Here is a 16,909-nt window from a genome sequence, read left to right as displayed (position 1 = left end):
AATGTGAGATTTCTTTACATCATTGGAAATGCATAGACATGTTACCTGCACTACTGTTGCTATAATGTAATGTGCATTCATCTTTTTTCGCTATGTGCTCCAGTCAGGTTATGTCAGTAAGGTCATTACATTTTAAGTTTAGGATTTTAATTTTCATTAACTTGTTTGCAGAAAATACTTCCCATACCTAAAGCACCATCATCAGAGGAGCACTATTTAAGAAAAGTGAAGGGGCATGCTCTCCGGACACTGAGGGGACTGACTGATTCTGAATGGGTGCTGTTACCCGCTGGGCACCGTTTATGAAAGTAAAAGTACCCTCACTCCATACATGAAGGGGTGAGCTCTCCTTAAAGTTCTTTCACTGGTATGGTGAGAAAATATTTTATATATGCAAGTATTTTTCATGACACCAACCTGTGAAACTGTCAAACTTAGATGACTGACAAGCAAAGGCACAAGTAAGAAAGGGAGAGAGAGGCGGGGAAGACACAAACGAGCACTTGAGTTGAGGAGGCCATGGCACCAATTTGAAATGTGAAATAAAAAGAACTGGTGAAGGACTTGGACCAGCATGTGGTGTTGTGGGGGATGAGTCAATATGGTGAGGGTATATATTGTATCGTGGCTGTGTTTTATGCCAAATAAAACTGTTTTAGTGGTCATTTACAACTGGTCAGTGCCTCATTGCGTGTGCACCGTTATGATATCCATTGAATCTAAATCTATAATTGAGTTGCAAAAAAGATTTTGTATTAATCTTAAAGTGCCTCGATAAATTCCTTCTCTGAAGACCATGGTTTAATCATTTTAATCTACTGATAGTGTGAAGGATATGCTTGGTAAGCCATCGAGAACTGGTAAGAGCAGCAGAAAATATCAAAAGGGTGAGGCAGGCTATAGATCAGGCTTTGACATTCAGCAGGATATCAGCTGGCAGCTTTAAACATTTTAGACTGGACTGTTTGCCAGATTCGTCATCAAGATTAACCCCATCACCCATACAAAATGAAAATACTGCCATGCAAGAACTGAAAGTTTGAAGCAGGAGATGTACAGGGTCCTTTACCAGTAATCACTCCTAGAACAGCAAAGCCAAAATGTTAAACCTAAAATCAAAACAAAAATCACTCACTAGTACTAGGACTTTTTTTGGAATGTCCAGAATCTCGGACAACCTGCAAGTGTGTGACCCCAACCTTTATACTGCCATGGTAATATTGTCATATGTTGCTACTTTTGGTTACCACATGGTAGCAACCACATCATTTATATAATTGTTTACAGTTGCTATGGAAACAGTTTTCTTAGTAATTTCCATTTCTGTAATCTTCCTAACCTAAGCAATTTCTTTCACCCTTCATACGGCAAGCTTCCTCATTTCACTAATTCCCAACATTTGGTTAGAAAGCACAAAATTCCATTTTGCTGGAATATTCCTAATGTCTGTGCTGAATGCAGTATTTATTATTACATTTTCTGTAGCTTTTATTAACATTGCTTAGAACACTAATTTCCAAGTCGAAAGCAAGGTCTATAGCCCTGTCCAGGAGCTGTTGTTGCCTAGTGGTTGATGATTGCTGGGATAGGCTCCCATTTCCACATGACCCTGCTCAGGATAAGCGTGTTTGAAAATGGACAAATGGATGGACCTGTTACTGCAGAAGGTTGAGTAGACACTTAAACCTTTTCTTGTATAATATTAAACATGAACCAATACTTGATTCTGGATTGTTTGGTTAAATCTTTAGTACACCATACACATTGCTTAGTGTCAGGTTGAAGAGTTCTCCATACATCATAGACTCCAAGGGACATGCATACTGGATGAAGAACAGCCAGCTGGAGGTGTCTCTCTATTGTCTCATCAAAGACAGATTTTAAATTACGGTCTACAAAAAGGTTTAGATTTTAGAAAATGTGTGTAGGAATACACCACTCAAACATACTCTTTTTAAATGTGACTTACCTTATGTTTGCAGCGTTTGGCAAGAAAAAAATGTAATCTCATGGATTAATGCAGAACATAGATAACATTTCTGATATAAAAGACATCTATATATTTCAATGCTGGGCAAAATCGAAAATAATCAAAAAGTCAATGAAAATATCTCATGTTCCTCATGTTGCATAATTAACTGGTCAAGTCATCCAGTAGTATGCTTGCAACATACCAAACACATGTATTTTTTAACAAAATATTGTGAAATAAATGCTTCAATGCTACAGTAAAACACTCCGGAAAATGAAAATGGATCTCACTCAGACCCATGCTTCTCTGTCTTATTCATTTGGTCAGGGGTCCAGCCCAGTAACAGCTTACTCATTGGCTAACATTTGGCTTCATATGATATCATCAAAAGTGCACACTGGCAGACGTGTAAAATTAATATTAAAAGTTAAACAAAAGCCAGTGAAACATTAGTAGGAAGAAAATATGCCTCATACTTGTACATATCTGAGATGCTTCAACAAGCAGAAGGTAAGTTCACCCCATGCGGTTTCACAGACTGCTGTTCAATAATCCTGAGGTACTCAAGTTGTGGCTCACTACTATGAATATAAACGTAATGACAAGAAGCAGGTCTACAACTCAAAGCTCTTTTATCCATCAGTAAAAACTAAATGGGGTAAGTAACATATGAAATAACTATAATCCTCACAATAAGGATGATTCATTGGCCTCAGTGATCATAATATAATTGAATAATTTCCTCATTGGAAACCCCTCAATATTACAAACCCTGCACTATAATTACTACAATGTTAAAATTTCTGGTTTTTAGACACTATTTAGACACAGTATACATTTTGTACATTATAAATATTTATACACACAAAGACCATGTACATTTGCTTTGAGAGTAAAAATGTGTATTTTATTGAATGTAGAACATCACACAATCTTTGCTGATACTACTGTGATTGCCATTTTTGATGTATGTAGGTACAGTAGGTTCTACGTACACTTTTAACATAAAAACAATAAGCTCCCTTATGCCTTTCTTACTTTCCTGATGATATGAAACTTTCAGTATAATCCATTTCAACCATTCAACCCATGGTGCTTATTTGAAGTTTTAGATTGGTACATCAGGAATTCTTAATATCGTACATTCTAGTTAGGGATGTGAGTAAAAAATGTTTAAATGTTTAAACCAATTAGTGACAGACATTAAATCTGTCAATTCTGAGTTACTGTAATTCGACATTAATAAGTTCAGATATCTGTGTCCACATTTACAGTACATGATTTTATTCTTTATATAAAACCTTTACCAAACTTCTTGGATTTTAACAATCCTCATTCTAATCATTTGTCAATCTGTACATTAAAAGCAACTGGACCATAAAATGAAAATCCTAAGTAGAATGTAACATTTTCATTGGCATTTGGCATTGAGGCGGAATTCATAGGAAGGATTTGAATTTTGCTGTCCTTTTGAGCTCCTCGAACAAAAACACCACCATCTTCTGTCCATCCTTTGCACTGTTTCAAAAGCTGCCTAACTTCTTTCATCTCCCACACTTCACCACTTAGCCATTTTAATCTCCTTTCATTAAAAGTGCATTTCAGGATTTTTTCTACCTTGCTCCTATGTATGATCCTATCAAGGCCTTTTCCATTTCCCAAAAAGAAGTGAGTGTAAATTCTTTTTTTCCTAGGAGGAATATTTTTAATTTTGATACCATACAGCCGTTTCAAGGTATCAATTGCAGACAGTAATATTTCATTATTCCTACGATTATTTTCATTGCTTTCAAATCCATCTGGCCAAAATAATATGGAAAGCAAGAATGCCGCTGTAGGAGGGTAAGCATAGTTTTTCAGTTTACGCAACTGCATGCAGATTTGTTGAAGTTTTTCTAGGGTGACACGTTTGGCAGAACGAGGCAAAGCACACCCCAGAGCAATCTGACTGGTTATATAATTTACAAGATCCAGTGGGTCCAGTTTCTCCTTTTGTAGATCCTTGGGGTAGATGCTGATGATTTTTTCTAGATTCTGGCCAGATTTATCATTTTCATTGTCGGTTAGCATTGACAGTATGGTAGTTATGTTGCCACCCCCGTTATGATAAATAAGCATGCGTTTCATCAGAGGGGTCAACTTATTCTTAGGTTCTGTCTCAAATTTTATATTTGAGGAAAAGCTGAAAAAACGTGCATAGATTTGAGCTTTCCGCAACAACCAGTTTCTTGGATTGTACACATGTTCCAGCTCTCTGCTCTGCTGTTCCTCTTCCTCCACAGTTTTATCCGTTTGAAAGTAACTTAAATCTTCAGAAATCCATTCCAGAGCTTCATAAATGCATCTTTGTAGTCCTTTTAAATGACCGTGTAAAGTTTGCCAATGTTTCTCTATTTTTACAGGAATGTAATCTGTGAGTAAATAGCGCTGTAATTCAGAACGTCCATTTTTTTCTGTAAATATGTCCACATTTTCAATCAGTTGTAACAAACGGCATCCCACATCAACCTCCCCAAAGTAAGCAGTATTATTCATGTGGTCCATTTCAGCTTTGTCAGCTTTCTCTGAAGCTCGAAAACATTCCATTGCCTTCAATGCAATCTGGATTATTTCAGCGGTATTTTCAGCAGTAATGTCCCCCTTTGTTGAAGGGTATAGGAAATTGAACCACTTCCTATAAACCTGACCTTCTGTGTGCAGAATAATCGAATCATTTGGAAGCTTAGATTTTGCCTTTTCAGCCCATTGCTTGGCCTCCTCAAACTGGTTGTATGTGTAATGTAGGCGGGCTAACTGCTGAGCAAAAAAAGCATCCTCGCCAAAAAGTAAATAAGCCATAATTAACAACTCTATGGCTTTTTGTGGATTTTTTTCTTCATCGAGAATATGCATGATCAAAGGAGCGAAAAAGGTATCTGTGTCATCACCTCTACTTTTTCTATGTCTTTTTATAAACAGGTTCCTTAAAAACTTTACATAGTCATCTCGGCCAAAGCGATGCTCAAAAAGAACTTTCTCCTGCAAAAGACTCACTGCAATTGTACTCTGGGGCTGGTTATCAGAGAGTTGACGTAGAATTTCCTTTGCCACCAAAGGATGAATAATGCGTATAGATGAGATGTGCGTTGTGCTTTCTCTTAAGTGGATGAAGACTAGTCTTCCTTGTTCCCCTAATGAATTTTCAAAAGCATGCAGGTAGAACTGTTGTTGCTCCACACCTATCCCAAGAAAGGCTATGCAGTGGGATACTGAAATATACGAGTTCTCAAGGTAACAATTAAGGAGGGCAACATACCTGATCAGGTAAGTGACAAGAGATGAATGATCAATACCTTGTAACAAATGTTGCACAAAGTCTTTAATGTACTTTTCCTCAAATTCTTTACTCATCAACACAAAGGTTAAAACAAAATAGGGTTCATATTCTTGCTCAAGCTCCTCACACTTTCTTCGAAACAATACCTTTTCTTTATCTGTCAGCTTATGTGTAACTGCAACAGTTTGCGAAGGTGAGATTTTACACATTTTCTCCGGGTCATGAGATCTTTTACAGCTAAGTAATATGAAAGAAACTACAGATGGGCTTGTCTTTTTACAGGACATTGCTTCCCCTAGTTCGTGTTTTAAATCGTCAAGATACTCTTCATCACAGTCCTCCACTAACAAAAGCACTGGAACACAATTGCTGATATCTTTTTCTTCATATTCCCTCAGAAGGATTGCATTCTCACAGACGCTAGTGACACTGTGAGATTGTTTAACCACTGCGCACCTCAACTTTTTTCGATAGTTCCAAAGAATCTGCCTTGCAATTGTGCTCCCCCCACTTCCTGGATGATGGTACATATTAATCCGTGTCACAGCTCTTCTATGGCCATGTGATTTTAAAGTATCATCTAGCAACTTAGCAGTTTCTCCATAAGCTTCACGCTGAATGATGTCACCACAATGTTTGTTATCAGCTAGCCACAATAGTTTCCAATTCACTTTTCCTCCATGATAAAAATACCGCTCAGTATTTTTGATTTCCTCCTTATCAAGAGATTTAGGATTTATGTTTTCACATTCATCAACACTCAGGACTTCCAGGGAAACCATTTTTTCCTCGTCCACAGCTCTCAGTAAACACAGACCCCCAGTGTGGACAGCAAGATGCTTTGTGACCCGAACAGTGATTGGCTGGATGCTTTGAACGGTTTCATCTACATGGCTCATCTTCATTCCAACAATGCTCATCTGATTTAAGGCGTCAATGCTGCATGATGTTTGGGCAAGGTTGGCCCATTTGGTAAAGATCTTTTTTGATTCAGAAACACACACAAGATATTCACTGCCAGTCAATTCAGAATGAAACTCATGAAAGGCCTCTACAATTGGCTGTTCAATCTGGGACATTAACAAAAAAATAACAACAAAGGAACTTTTGGGAAGAATTTCATTACAGATAACGGAAATAGCTTTTTTGAGATATTTCTTTTTCGTTCTCATCCATAGCTTCTCGTCACATGATTTTTCATCCCCATGGTAATCATTTCGTCCATTGCAGAATATCCAGCTTGTTTTGTCAACAAGCTGCAAGTGTTTAATAAAATCACTTGTACTTAGCCCACTATCATTCATGTAGTTTTGCAAGAAATGTGCATTTACAGCATGGTGTTCCTGGTAACGGTTACAGAAACCTGATGTTTTTGAATCAGGATCAAAATCAAACACACAGAAGATTTTCATGTGTAGCAAAAAGTTCATGTATTCCAAACTTTCACTGTTCCACTTGTTTGTAACAAGAATGTACCAAAGGGAATCATCAAGAAGTTTTCTGCCGCACGTCAATAGGATGTGCAATTTTCTTCCCAGATCTTCAGTTTCTTCTGCAGGGTAGCAGGCATCTGAAGCTTCAGCTTCTTCTCTCCTTCTGTCTCGGTCTGCCATGCTGATAATAAAGTCATCTAATTCCTCTTCACTGGTAATGGGTTCTGTTTTGGCACCAATTCTGCGGAAGACAGATTTCTTTCCAAGCTCAATCTTATTGTTTTTTTCATTATACTTTGGCAAAGAAACTGTGTAGCGTTTGCCTTTGACAATACTTATAGGTGAAACAATGTCTACTTCAACAATCCACCTTGTCTCTTGGCAGCCCTTTCCTATTACCTCAATAAATTTTGGAGGCCTTATGCAGTGCCGCGCATCCTCTCGCTGATCATTTTTGAAACATCTTTCTATGTAATCCAAAGCATCAACATATATGTCTTTACTTTCAACAGGGATTCCAACTATTTCTCCATGGCAATTTTCAGAATTTTCTACATTATCCACAACTCCAAAGTGTATTGTGCCATTTGTACGAACATTCATGCAGCCAGAACCAAATCTGATCACTTCATATGCAAATTTGGATTGCAGACGCATTCTATCCAATACTGCAGCTGTAGTAAATGCTTTATATTCATGGCAAGGAATTATTAAATTTTTACTTCCTGATTCTGGGAGAAGAACGGTGTGTTTCACATATTTAAAATTGATATCCTCCATATCAAAAGGACGCATTTCACTCTGTGGCAATGATGAACTTTCATTTAGATTTTCATTTTGTACTTTATGAGGTTCTTGATCACGTCTGGCATTCACCTCTACAGTGTTGTGCTCAAGTGATCTGCACACTTGTTCGCTTTCTTGCGTAGGTGTACTGTTTTTGCCCACCTTCTTTATAGCAGTCTGTTTACTGGACTTTTGCTTTTTACTAGAATCAAGCAATTCCTTTCTTTCACTTAAAACAAGATCAATTTGTCCATCTTGCATCCCAATCTTGTCTTTCAGAAAGGCTTCTTGTACACGTTTTAGAACCGGACCTGTAACTTCCTTCTCCTGAAACTTGGTAATATATTGCTGTTTCACTCCTATTTCTTTAAGCCAGGCAGCAACATGCACTTCAGACCATTCATCAATTGGTATTTCCTTGTAGTCCTCTAAAATAAACAGAACAAGAATTAGTTTTTAAGCAGGAAATATTATGTAACAGGAAGATGTACATATTGTAAAACACAGCATTCATTTTTTTGGGAAAGTGTGATGGTGCAGGATTGCTCTCACTCTTCTTTGGGAACCCCTTGAAACCTCAACCATTGATACCCTAACCAAAATGAGCCGAGCAGATAAGGACACATACATTGCAGACAATGCATAAATGTACAAAGGTACTCAGAGCTTTTATTAAAACAAGTTCTTAAAAACAGTGATTAAAATAAATAGTGCAGTGCATAAATAAATAATCCTAAGACTAAAACCGATCAAGGCAGAAAAGTGTCCTTTTAAAAATCTTGGTGTGTCCCTTTATCCTGGCATCTCCTCCCTTTAACCCAACAGGACCTTTCAGGAGGAGGAGACACTCAACCGATAGTCACAGCCATCCTTCATTTCCATGTTTGGGTCCTTACTGCTTCATGGCTCCTATTAGGGCACCCTATCTGAACCTCTTCTATCAATGCTCAGGTCCCGGCAGCCATCTTTGGCCCCAAGCAGGGCCCCCCACCCGAGTATCCCCAACTCCTGCTGCTTTCCTGGACTTACACAGGAGCGGTACCTGGGTCACTCCAACTCACTCATCACTCAGCAGGAGTGGCCATCTTCAGCCCCCTGAGTGTCGCCTGCATGCTCTCCCGAGGGGCTGTCCTTCCAGTTGTCTGCCTCTCCATGCATGCTTGTTCTCTCTCTCTTTCTCTCATTTGTTCGCTTGCTTTGCCTTCCTGCATGCTGCTCCCTCTCCTTTCTTTAACCTCCTTTTCTTCTTGATCTTCTTCCTATTTCACTTTGTCCCGTGCAGGTTCCTCTTTATACTGCCTCTCTAAATGGGTGCTGATGCAACAAGGGGATACCTCAATTGAGCCACCTGACTGATCCATCTGTTTCCACATGTGCATGCAGTGGGATCGGCCAAGTACCCCAAGTATCCATGAGTGAAATGTGCCTGCACATACCTTCCCTGAATGGAGCCCTGCAAAACAATTATTTATATAAAACTAGCTACCTATTGCTAAGCCACGGACCCTCTATACCATAGAAAGTTAACAGTTATAAAGAATATGGAATTGGAACCTAATGGTGGAAACATAACTACTTATTTTGGACTCTCGGTAAGGAATTCTGTTTTGTACTTATGGGCCACCTCTTCACAAACAGAAACCAAAATGATTATAGTATTATTAGTAATAATATACAATAATAGTAGTACTATACTAACTGCGGGAACTTAAGGAATAGCAATCCTAGTGAATCAGCCCCTCCTGGCAAACTGCAACCACTTCTTGGTCTGCTGTCTCTTTCTCCACCACAGTAAGTGTATACTATGCTCAGCTTTGCCCATTGATGTTGCACCACTCAGTATTACTGTACTAAAAAAGTCTGTTTGTTTTTTAACACCATATCTAAACCACTAAAACACAGTTTTTGTTAAGCTTTTACTTCTAAGTAGCTATACATATTAGAATTTGAAAAATATGCTGATGCCTTTTGTATTTACCCTCATACATTTTCCAGAGCTGTTCCACATTTGTTTGTAACAGTTTCTTTAAGTTGTGTGTAACTTTTAAACACGTTTAAAAAACTGCTATTAGTCTGGTAAAGATGGAGCTAGATTTTCCCCAGAAGCCAATAAAGATTATGAAGAATAAGAGGAATGCAATTTAACTTCACCCCTTTACCTCTTTCAAACAGCTGAGCAGCCTCTGTTCAATGTGATGAATGCAGATTTAGAAATCACATACTGTATATATGTTGATAAAAATTAGTGAAAAAAATAAACGTAATAGGTGGCTGTGATTATTTTCACATTTAGATATACTACCAACTGAGAAACCTAAAGCCCACAAATATCAACTGTATTCTCTTTATTTTCTTAGCCAGAATATTGTAAAATAAAGGACTTCACTTACCCATTTTCCAAGTAGTGTAAATTGTATATGATGCTATATATCAAACAGTAATCCACATCAGTTGTTCCCAAAATTAATACTCCTAGAAAAATAAACCAGCAACAGTATTAAACCAAACAATGGCATACAATGCTGTTGGCATTCAATATCAACTATAGAAAATTTATGTGAAAACAAAATTTAACAAAATGTACAGATGGAGACAACACACACTCTTAGTTTCTGGTTACAATGCCTAAAAACTGTTATTGCAGCATTATTTATATAAATGCTAAAAAACTATTACATATAATAAAACTTGCAACCACACACATACAATTTATCAGGTATTTCATAAGGTCTGCTGTATCTGCAAAAATTTAATTGCTAATTTTAAAGATCACAAGTAAATCATTTCACACTTTCCATATTCTGGTGAGATGGGTTACTTCAATTTATAATTAGTATTTGTCATTATTAGTAATCACATCTGCCTCCTCAGGCACCAGGAGACAGGTTTTAATTTTTGTCTGGCCACTGACTATGTTTGCTAGTATTGTTTTTTCTCTAAACTTTTTTTTTCCACATTCTAAAGATGTGCATGTTGAATTAATGGGAGACTTGAATTGGTTCCTTATGGATGATTCAAGATGATTGTTAACTGTACACTAAACTGTCCTCTATGTCTCCTGATTTTATAAATTACTTAGGACAGAATAAACAACTGCGAAAACATACAAACAGTTTTGATCAAAGCTGGTCACCCAGCCTAACACAGCCTGTGAATCCCATTTACCTATCCTTTATAAAATATCATCTAGTTGAGCTTTGAAGGTCCTTAATGAACTATGTCTACCACACTAATTTATTCCACATAAAAAAACATCCTAAAGTTTGCTAGAAAATTACCTTTAAATAGCTTCCACTTGTGTCCCCATGATGTTATTGATGAATCATTTTAAAGTAACCACTTTACTAATTTCTTTCATAATTCTATCATAACTACTCTTAACCAGCATTTATACAATCTCTTTAGATATTTACTTATAAGTTACACCCAGAAGTTTTGGAATCAACTTCGTTGCTCTTTTCTTGCATTTTTCTAGGGGTTGTATTTTTTTGGTATTACAGAGAACAGAACTGCATCATCAACAACAACAAGAATATTTCTTTATATAGCACATTTTCATACAAATGATGTAGCTCAAAGTGCTATTCAGGATGAAGAGAAAAAAAAAGACAAAATATAAAAATAAAATTAGGTAATACTAATTAAGACAGAATAAATGTAAGGTCCGATGGCGAGAGGAGAAAAAAAAACTCCAGATGGCTGAAGAAAAAAACAAAATCTGCAGGGGTCCCTAGGCCACAAGACCACCCAACCCCCTCTAGGCATTCTACCTAACATGAATGACCTCAATAAATCCTTATGGTTTTCAGACGTCACATGGAAGAACTTGATGATGATGGTCATGTGGACCTCTGGCCTTCAATCCATCAATGTAAGGACTGCACGGTGCTTTGATCGGGTAGTGGTGGCGCCGCTCGCCACCACAGAAAACCGAAAGAAGAACAGCAGAGAAAATAGGGGTTAGTATGGATATCGGAGCCACCATGAATGTTAATGATAATTATAGTAAATGCATGTACAGAATATTAGGGTTAAACTAAAATTAACCTATGAGAAAGCCATGTTAAAATAATGAGGTTATAGCAATTTTTTAAATGCTCCACTGTATTAACCTGCCGAATTTCTATTGGTAAACTATTCCAGATTTTAGATGCATAACAGCAGAAGACCGCCTCACCACTTCTTTAAGTTTAGCTCTTGGAATTACTGTATGAGTAGACACTCATTTGAAGGTCTGAGGTTAACATTTGGAGTGTAAGGTCAGAGGCATTCTGAAATATAGGATGGTGTGAGATTATTTAAGGCTTTGTAAACCATAAGCAGTATTTAAAGTCAATTCTGAATACAGGTAACCAGTGTAGTGACATCAAAACTGGAGAGATATGCTTGGATTTTCTTTTCCTAGTTAAGATTCTAGCAGCTGCATTCTGCAATCAATTGATGTTTTTTTGGGTTGTCCTGAGAGGAGTGTGTTACAGTAATCTAGTCGACTGAAAACAAAAGTGTGATCTAATTTCTCAGCATCTTGCAATGTTATAAGAGGTCTAACTTTTGCTATATTTCTTAAGTGAAAAAATGCTGTCCTAGTGATCTGATTAATATGTGATTTAAAATTTAGGTCAGAGTCAAAAATTTCTCCTAACTTCTTTACCTCCGTCTTGATTTATAATCCTAATGCATCAAGTTTATTTCTAATGCCCTCATTATATCCATTTTTGCCAATCACTAAAATGTCTGTTTTCTCCTTATTTAGTTTGAGAAAATTACTACTCATCCATTCAGAAACACATGAGAGACTTTGTGTCAGTGAACTAAGAGGGTCGGGGTCATCAGGCACTATTGATAAATACAGCTGCATGTCATCAGCATAGCTGTGGTAGCTCACGTTATGCCTTCAGATAATCTGACCAAATGGAAGCATGTAGATCGAAAAGAGCAGCAAACACAGGATAGATGCTTGTGGAATATCATGTGTCTTCAAAGTATGATTACTACAACTAACAAAGAATTTTCTACCTGCCAGGTAGGATTCAAACCAATTTAAGACACTGCCAGAGAGGCCCACCCATTGACTAAGGTGATTTCTAAGAATATTACGATCAATGGTATCAAATGCGGCACTCAGGTCTAACAGGATGAGAACAGATAAACGGCCTCTGTCTGCATTTACCCGCAAGTCATTTACTACTTTAACGCGTGCAGTTTCTGTACTGTGATTTGTTCTAAAACCTGACTGAAACTTATCAAGAATAGCATGTTTATTCAAGTACTCATTTAGCTGCATAATGACTGCCTTCTCTAGAATTTTACTTAAGAAAGGCAGGTTAAAAATAGGTCTAAAATTTTCAAAAGCAGAGGATTTGAGATTATTTTTTTTGAGCAGGGGTTTAACCACAGCAGTCTTATGACAGTCTGGGAAGACCCCCGTATCTAATGACAAGTTTACTATGTCAAGAATAATATCAATTAGCATGCCTGATACTTCTTTGAAAAAACTTGTTGGTATTGGGTCAAGGACACAGGTGGAGGGTCTCAGTTGAGAAATTATTTTATATAAATCAGGTAAATCTATCCTGGTGAAAGAATTTGATTTGTTTACATTGGAGTACCAGGGTTTAAGATTATCTGTATTGGGGAGATGTACAATATTATTTCTAATATCATTAATTTTGTGATTAAAAATATAGTAAAAGCCTCACAAGTTTAACTGGGAGATTTTTGGAGGCATTCTATTGAGTGATCTGGGTTTAACAGACGATCAATTGTAGAGAATAAGACTGAGATTACTAGCATTGTTATTTATAATTCTAGAGAAATAGCACTGCCTCTCAAGATGGACTGTTTTGTTGTATTCTGTTATTTTAGCCTTCAGTATCTCATAGTGGACAATCAGTTTAGTTTTTCTCTATTAACGCTCAGCTCTCCAGCATGTTCTGTTTAGATCAGACACTCTTTGGGTCTTCCATGGTGCACACAATATTTCAGACGAGGCCTCACTAATCTTAAGAATAACTTCCTTTAATTTGTACTTGACAAACAGTTCTGTAATATCTATTACTAGCAAAATACCCGCGCTTCACAGCGGAGAAGTAGTGTGTTAAAGAAGCAATGAAAAGAAAAGGAAACATTTTGAAAATAACGTAACCTGATTGTCAATGTAATTGTTTTGTCACTGTTGTGAGTGATGAGTGTTGTTGATATATATATATATATATATATATATATATATATATATATTGTCACACACGCGCATGGGAGGCAGCTAAAGGGCTCGAGTGAAGGCAGTTCTGAGCCATGCCGGGATGTGGCAGAGCGCACTAACTCTCTTTCTCACTTCCCTGTAGACCTAACCCGGGAGGTTCCACCTGTCTCTCTGGACGTCACTTCTGGGACCGAGCCAATGGAGACAGACCTTGCCAGCTCCGGCCCCTGATGTCACATCCGGGACTAAACCAATGAATGATGAACACGTGCCCACCCTTATGACCTCACTTCCTGTCTCCCCTTTAAAAGCCTTCCCTTTTCCCTTCTGTGTCAGTCTTGTTTTGGACTCTGTTGTAAGCACTTCAGTGCTGGTATTTAAAAGAAAACAAGTTGCAGCCAGGATACCAAATTACATGGGTGGCTGCCCCAAACCTTTTCTGTCTTTGTCTCGTTTTGTGACAGTGGCGTAGCGGCAGGATGGAGAAGTCCCAGAAGAGAAGGGGACAGGACCTGCAAAACACCCAGGTGGGAGCGCATCGGGCCGAGTATTCAGGCGGGAGGGTGCCCGTGGTTGGCGAGACCGGTGCGGGCTCCGCTCCCAGCACGCAGAACTAGGCCATCTAGAGGCCAGGGAGTGTGCGGGTGGGGCTCACCAATTGGGCTGCCCTGGAGGGGGAGACAAGAGGGACTCAGTATGCTCTCTTGGGGAGAGTGCCTGCCCCCAGTGAAACCACAGCCCCTTTACCACCTTGGGGTGCCCCAGACTGGCAGGTGAGTAAAATAACAAGTGGAGGTTGGACCCTGAGTGGCCGACCAGTAAACAAGCCTGGTCCTTATGGGCAAAAGTATGGCAGTGGCTACGGCCCTTGGAAAACAAGCCCTACCAGGTCATTGAGCAGGTAGCGTGCTATCTGCTCCTGAAAGCACTTCCCCAGGGCTTCACCCAGCCGGTCTGGGGCGTGCAGTTTAGAACATGTCAGGGCTCATAGAGCTTCTGGAAACACAGAGGGCGGCCTCACACTCTGGGAGAGCAGAACCGTCCTTCTGCCAAACTCAGCCGGGGTATGTCCCAAGACCTAGCCCCTCCCTGTATAACCCGGAGCTTGCATCGGCGTCCGGCGCTGGCACGCAAACCGCTTGGAGGCGAGGAGGAATGCAGGTGGAGGGAGGAGGGCTTGGTGTGCTCTGACAAACCCGTTGGCGGTCCCGCATACAGACGTGGTGATCGTTAACGGGTTTAAAACTTCCGCTCTGCTCGATTCCGGCAGCAACATTTCCATTGTTGCCCGCCGTTTTGTGCTACCGCGACAATGGCTAAAATTCAAGACCAGTATAACCTGTGTCCACGGGGAAACCGCTGGTACAGCACCGCCGCTGTGTCATTAGCTACGGAGGATCAGTCCAGAAAGTAACCGTGGCAATCCTTCCTGATCCTCCACACCCGGTGATACTAGGGCGGGACTGGTCTGACATTAAAAGCGGTGAGACACATACCCCTCCGGGGTTAAGTTGGGCCTCGTTATGGGCGGAGATGAACCGTCTCAAGCTGCCTCCACGCCGTGTAATCAGCCGGCAGAGAGGTGAAGCAGCCGTCCTGGCTGGCGTGGCAACTCCGGGCGTCGCAGGCTGACACGTCATCCACCAACGCCGCGGCGGGGGAGAAAACCACGCCCATTGAGGTCGGCGCTGACCCTCTCTCCGTGTTGCGGTTTCAATTTAAAAGCGCCGGCTTCTTTCAAAGGGAGCAATGGAATGACGACTCCCTGAAGTTTGTAAAAAATGCAGTGGTCCTTGTCAATGGCCAGCGCACTAGTCAGTCGATGCCACAGGGCCCCTACTTTGTGTTAGATAATGACCTCCTTTACCGTGTAGCAATGCATGACGGGCAGGAGGCGAGGCTGCTGCTAGTCCCGCGTACCTTCCTGCGGCAGGTCTGCGAGCTAGCACACGCCCACCTCCTAGGTGGCCACCTGGGCACCGAAAAAACTCTGGAGCGGATCAAGCTCCGGTTTTACTGGCCAGGAATTAATGAGGAGGTTAGCCGCTTTTGCGCTTCCTGCCCGGAGTGTCAACTGCGACAGATTCCTAGGAGGGACCGTGCTCCTCTTGTTCCTATTCCCTTGATTGGCGTTCCCTTCCACAGAATCGGGTCGACCTGGTGGGACCTCTAGAGCCCTCAGCCGAGGACACAAGTACATTTTAGTCCTCGTGGATTATGCTACACGATACCCCGAAGCTGTTCCGTTGCGCTCAGCTACCTCTAAAGCCATCGCACGGGAATTACTAGGGTATTCGCGCGCGTGGGGATCCCCAAAGAAGTCTTGACAGACCAGGGGACCCCTTCACCTCGGAGACGTTCAAGGAGACTGCCAGATTACTGAAAATAAAGCATTTAAAAACCTCGGTGTATCATCCTCAAACCGACGGATTAGTAGAGAGGTTTAATCAAACTCTCAAGCAAATGCTACGTAAGGTGGTCAGCGAGGATGGAAGGAACTGGGATCAGCTCCTCCCCCTCGTCCTTTTTGCCTATCGGAAGTCCCACAAGCCTCCACGGGGTTCTCCCCCTTTGAACTACTGTATGGGCGACAACCTCGGGGCATATTGGATATTTTGAAAGAAGGCTGGGAAGAAGAGGCTCTTCCCACCACTAACATACTGGAGTATATCGCGCAGTTCTGCGATAGATTTGGAAAGATTCGCCTGTCCTTAAAAGTCACATGGAGGAGGCTCAAGCAGCACAGGTTCGCTACTACAACCGCTGCACGCCTCTTGGGAGTTCCACCCGGAGATCGGGTCATGGTCCTAGTGCCTACCTCCCACTCTAAGTTGCTTGCCCACTGGCAGGGCCCCTACGAAGTTAAGGAGAGGAAGGGACTGGTCGACTATTTGGTGAGTCAACCCAATCGCCGGCCAAAGGAGCGGTATATCATGTGAACCTGCTGAAACCGTGGAAGGACAGGGACCCGATCCCTCCTCCGGCCAGCCCGCTCACTCTTCGCTCACACACACGACCTTAACTTTGGCGCAGACTTGAGACCCAGGCAGCGGCAGGAGCTGGAAACAGTTATCCGGACCGTTCGAGAGGTAGTCAGTGAACACCCCGGAAGGACCTCTCTGATTGAGCACAACATTGTGACAGAGCCCGGGGTTGTTGTCCGAGAACGCCCGTACCGTCTTCCCGAGGCAAAAAAGGCT

The 16,909-nt window shown here is 40.6% G+C and overlaps 1 protein-coding gene across 2 annotated transcripts in view; it reads right to left on the bottom strand.

Moving 5' to 3' along the window:
• Positions 1–2,857: 2,857 nt before the first annotated feature.
• The window catches only part of samd9l (sterile alpha motif domain containing 9 like), a 34,138-nt gene continuing 20,086 nt past the window's right edge, over positions 2,858–16,909 (bottom strand). For both annotated transcript variants that reach the window (XM_039774528.1, XM_039774527.1), the window contains exons 3-4: positions 9,898–9,979; positions 2,858–7,935 (exon numbers count right to left, since the gene is read on the bottom strand). In XM_039774528.1, the coding sequence (XP_039630462.1) occupies positions 3,314–7,935; positions 9,898–9,901 (4,626 nt within the window). In that variant the 5' untranslated portion in view covers positions 9,902–9,979 and the 3' untranslated portion in view covers positions 2,858–3,313. The remainder of the gene's footprint in view (positions 7,936–9,897; positions 9,980–16,909) is intronic.

Source organism: Polypterus senegalus, chromosome 13, assembly GCF_016835505.1.
Source record: "Polypterus senegalus isolate Bchr_013 chromosome 13, ASM1683550v1, whole genome shotgun sequence".
In the NCBI taxonomy this organism is placed as follows: domain Eukaryota; kingdom Metazoa; phylum Chordata; class Cladistia; order Polypteriformes; family Polypteridae; genus Polypterus; species Polypterus senegalus.
The sequence above is the reverse complement of the archived record's forward strand: the minus strand, read 5'-3'. Positions and strand labels throughout refer to the sequence as shown.